At 40.6% G+C, this 4,966-nt stretch overlaps 1 protein-coding gene across 1 annotated transcript; it reads right to left on the reverse strand.

Moving 5' to 3' along the window:
• Nucleotides 1-992: 992 nt before the first annotated feature.
• Nucleotides 993-1,659, reverse strand: LOC120782447 (enhancer of split m5 protein-like). Its single transcript, XM_040114733.1, has one exon. It carries the CDS (start codon nt 1,584-1,586, stop codon nt 993-995), a length of 594 nt encoding a protein of 197 aa, XP_039970667.1. The 5' UTR covers nt 1,587-1,659.
• Nucleotides 1,660-4,966: the final 3,307 nt, after the last annotated feature.

The following is a 4,966-nucleotide window of genomic DNA, read 5'->3' on the forward strand; positions in this document are numbered from 1 at the left end:
TATTCTACTAACCTCTTAAGATGTATTGGGTTGCTGTTGAAAACTGTACATATGTAGTATCCTAAAAGAGCCCATTGAGATGAGACTGCACTACAAAGTTGAATGTAACTTTTTTTGCGTTTTACCCCAAAGTTTTCATCACTTGAGCTTTTTTGTTCAAAAAACTGGCGGTAGAAATTCTGTATTGCGGAACAAAGAAGAGTGGGGTTTGCTGCTTCAATTTATGATTAGTGTTACCACGCCAGGCGACTGAGTAGACACCCATTGATGTCACTCCTGGCAAAACTAGTGAAGCTCTCTAGAATTCCTTACCATTCGAATGAGTAAAGTAACTGTAAATATTTGTTAGGAATGGTGTATTATTTTCGAGTAAAAGCTCAGGTGATTCAGGTTCAGTCTCCTCTCACGATATGCGTTTTTGAGTTCCTTGAATATTTTCCTCTGAGATTGATTCGATTATTCAATTCTATTTATCTTTAATAAAGATCAAAGTGGACTAAGGTTAAATGCAATTTAAGTTCGAATTGTGTATGTTACATTGTCATTTTAAAGCTTTACAAAATAGAAGTATGCTGTTAGATTAGATGTTCTTCCTAGTTATAAGAGTAACTCTATTCCACATTGATTTGTTGTTTCCAGTCCATTAGAAATAGACAACAAAAGAATTCTCTTAATTCGAAGAGCACATCACCATTTTGTATGCAATTAAAGACAGTATTTTAGTTAATAATTTTCATTTCTTTCATATTTTCTTCATAATTTTTTAACTTATAAACTATTAAAGCTCTTATTCTTTTTTATAATTTCTAAATTCTTACAAACTATTAAAGCCATAGAGTTGTTTCTATTGGAAGATACAATAATAATGCAAATAAATGCGATCACAGTCTTAACACACAATCGTTGTTTCTCAAGTTGCCTTGATTTAAAGCTCTCAGTTGCACTGGTGATGCCCCCCGCAGCGAATAATTGGAATCCGGCTCAGCGAACGCTTACAGCCATGGCCGCCAGGTGGCGCACTCGGTGGCGGCTACAGGTGCGGGTGATGGCATTGGGCTATCATGTTCACAATCACTGTGATAACCCGAGGAGGCACGACTCGATGGACGCGCCAATTTTTCGCTCATCTTCTCCTCCACATCTACAACGATTGTTTGCGCTTGCTGTTGTTGCAATAGCCGATTGAATTCGCTACCCAAATGTGTCATCACCGATTTGCCCACATTGACGCTCATGCCCGGCATAGCGGCCATAACACGCGATACTTCATTGACGGCATTCATATAACCATTGCGGAAGCTATCCATCGGCTCAAGTGGCGCCACAGCAGGCATCGCGGAACGGCGGCGGCTATGTTGACGCATGAAGGCAATTGTCGACTCCAGCATTTCGGCTTTATCCATACGCAGTATGGCATCATCACCTTGGAACTCGGCTACCAGTGTCTTTAATGTGTCGAGACACTTGTTGATGCGGGCGCGACGTTGACGTTCCAACAGAGGTTTCTTCACTTTCAAGTACAGCTCCGTTTTGGTAGCGTAGAATTGTGATTGTTGTTGTAGTACTGATTTTGTGTTCGGCGACATGCTATTGCTGTTGTTGTTTGTTTGTTTGCTGGTATTACTTTACGTCGCTTGGTTTCTTGGTTTCTCGTCTCGACCGTGCTTACACTTTGTGTTGAATGCACTCAGTAAGAAGGATGCGAGTTGAATGATGTTGAGTCTCTGACTGGTGTGGCTTTTATACTCACCAGAGCTCGACGATCGCTGCACGGTTGGCAGGAGAACAACCCCTAACCGAGTGTGCAACGGATGCAAGTACAATTACTTGTGTGTGCATGTGTATGTGCTTGTTTCTGTCTGTCTTACAATGCTTGTGTCTTATTGTATGTGCCCGACGGCATGCGATACGCATTAATGTATTGTTGTTTTTGCTGTTGCTGTACGTGCTTCGGTGTGTATGCCAGGAGTGTGACTTGCATGCCGTCTCTAGTCTTTTCTATTCCTGTAGGAATTTCAAATTGGAAGCGTCACATGACATGCTAATGGTGTTTGTTGCAGTTCAAGTGGGAGGCCTAAGTGCTTGATAGACGTGGGGGAGAAAATAATTCAAATTCGTTGGTGCTTATGCAATTAAGATTGCTGTGTATTATATTTATATAAATACATACATACATACATATATCTACATAAAGCTATGACGGTAGTTCTATTCAGAGTTCATTAAGTTTAACGTATCTCAAAGACTCTGTTGTGTGTCTGCCGGCTTCAAACGCTTTGCTGGAGTTTAGTCGCGTGTCATCCTTCAGTTGTGGGTCGTCATTTTCAACAACCAAAATTGCGCTTTAGATTTTAGTCAGCTTATTCTTATATCGCTCAGACAACTCAGTTCGATTGTAATTCTAACTTATGAATCCGCATAAAGATCAGTAGATCGTAGAACTGCTGGTATCATCACCATCTGCATTCACACCATTCGTTCTTTAAAGGCATTCAGGTCCCAAATAAAAATTCCGTATTAGGTCATTACCTCTTTGCTTATCAAACTCTTGAATTCATCCATAAATTGTGTACCACTCGCCTTAACTTTTCCACAGATGGATGCGACAGTTCATTGTTCCAGAGTTCATTGGCTGGGTTTGGTATATTTAGACATAAAAGTTTTGTTTTTCCAGCAACAGATGGGATCTCGCACACAGTTCTCCGAAATTTTTAGCGATCTCTGCTGATCTGTCAAGCTTCCGCCAACCAGTCGACTCGGCTCGATTGATTGGTTGGATTACTATAGATGCGACAGTTTCGTCAAATCAACGGTCTTCTTGCCAGTTCATTGGATGTGTTTGGTATATTTAGACATAAAAACTTTGTTTTTCTGCAAAAGATGGAGTCTCGCACACTGTTCCTAGACGGTTTTGACGATCTCTGCTGATTTGTCGAGCTTCTGCTAACCAGCCGATTCGGCTCGATCGATTGGTTGGAAAACTATGGTAGAGTTTAGATGCGACGGTGTGTACGAATACCCTCTCTTCTGGTAACTCTTTTCATTTCTTTGGTAAAGTATAAAAATAGACGATTTTTTGGCATTAACCTTTCTCTTTTAAGTAAATTAAAGTCACTTCGAAATAGCGTATACTCGTAAAGTTTATGCCTCTGCACTTGATCTTCTTTAATTTAGAGCTTCCTTATCTTCTATTAATCCTGCTGTCGTTAGTAAGCCTGCGAGTGTATTAAGAACAGCTCGAAGAGATACTTAAGCTGTTGTATTAGATGCTATGTTAATCTGCTATTTCCTGCCCCAAACAATATGACCAAGTTAAGACGGTGCAGTGTAGATGTAGCAGGCTCCAATCGCGGTTTAGGAATATGAACTGTATTAAGACAGACCCTCCATCTTACACATTTCTATTTTTCGCCTTTTTAGCTCAGCTAATTGAATCCCTAATGCAGTCCGTAGATGCATTCACCAGGTTGGGCACTCTCTGTCTGAACGAGCTGAAATCGCAAGGGTGCCTAAGTTGGAGCAGAAGGCAAAATCGTGTTGAATAGCGAATTATTGGGGGTTATTGTGATTGTAAATTAACCTAAAATACCAAATGAAAGTTTTAGCATATACACTGAAGTGCAGTTCTGGCCCCAGTCTGTCCATCAACCGTCCACCTATGTACATACAAAGTTCATATATCTTCGGTGCTGAAGATTTTCTTACCAGATTTTAGCTTCACTTTTTGCCAGAAGTGAACTTTTCCAGAGCTGAGCTGGGGTTATTCTCATTCTGCTCCACCATCCAGGCTCTCACGCTGTCGACAATCAACCGCCACTATTTGTAGGCCAACAGATTTAATCTGCTTACACATTCAAGCCAAACTTTTAATTAAGCACTTATCATCTTTGTATGTATGTATATGTGGCGATTTCTAAAAATTCATTTACCGGCAATCAAAAGTAATCAATTGCACATAGCAATGTCACTGCAGTCCACTCACCAACAGCTGCCCACACAGCACACAGCACACGCGTAGCAAGCGCCCACTAAACACGCATGCGCCAAAGGAAAAGCATGCAAACATGTAAGTATGTACAAGTGTGCGCATAACTCACCTCTTGGCGAATTGTACGTACGTATGTATGTAACAATTTTGCAGCGCGCCACATGAAGCGTGCCGATCGTCAAGCGCATGTGCCAAGTATCCATTAAAGTGGCGCGCTGGTGGCTGGCAGCTTACAAAAGCGCGCGTGTGCCACACAAAGCAAACGTTCATACTCGAGGCTATGCGGCCACTCAGCCCAACAACGCCAAGCAGTTAAGCCATCAAGCCAGTGGAGTCTGTGGAAATCACTGCAGTTTTGTGGCTAAATTGAATTGCAAGCCGCCAACAAGACCGCAAGTCGACAGGCGAGGCATGCTGGCAGCAGCCGCCCCATTGGCGATGAGGCAGACCAGTTTGTTGGGAGTTTTTATACCCTGAACGGGGTAAATTAAGTTTGCCACGAAGTTTGTAACAGCGAGAAGAAAACGTTAGAAATATTGTTATATATATATCAGATTGTCGGATATACATACTGTAATATATAGTCATATACCAATACTCCCACTACCAACAACATACACTTCCTTCTTCATTCTTTCTTTACCTGTCTTACTTATCCTCTCATATCTCTTTTTCTCATTTCATAATTTCCATACTTGCTAATTGATCTTTCCTTAAACTAAATTCTCCTTTTCTCTTAAATAATAACAACAACAATAAACATTTGCACTCATTAGTTTTAAGCTCACATACATTATGTTAACTTCCTAGCTGTAAGGATTGGAAATTGTAATTAAATAATAAAGTTACATTCGAAAAGAATGGACTTGTTATTATATATTTATGTATATAAGATCGACGTCACGAGCTGACTGTTTATATGAGTATTAATCTCTCAGTTTCTAAGATATCGAACTGAAACCTTGCACAAGTCCTTTT

The sequence above is a fragment of the Bactrocera tryoni genome, chromosome 1 (assembly GCF_016617805.1).
Source record: "Bactrocera tryoni isolate S06 chromosome 1, CSIRO_BtryS06_freeze2, whole genome shotgun sequence".
Lineage (NCBI taxonomy): Eukaryota > Metazoa > Arthropoda > Insecta > Diptera > Tephritidae > Bactrocera > Bactrocera tryoni.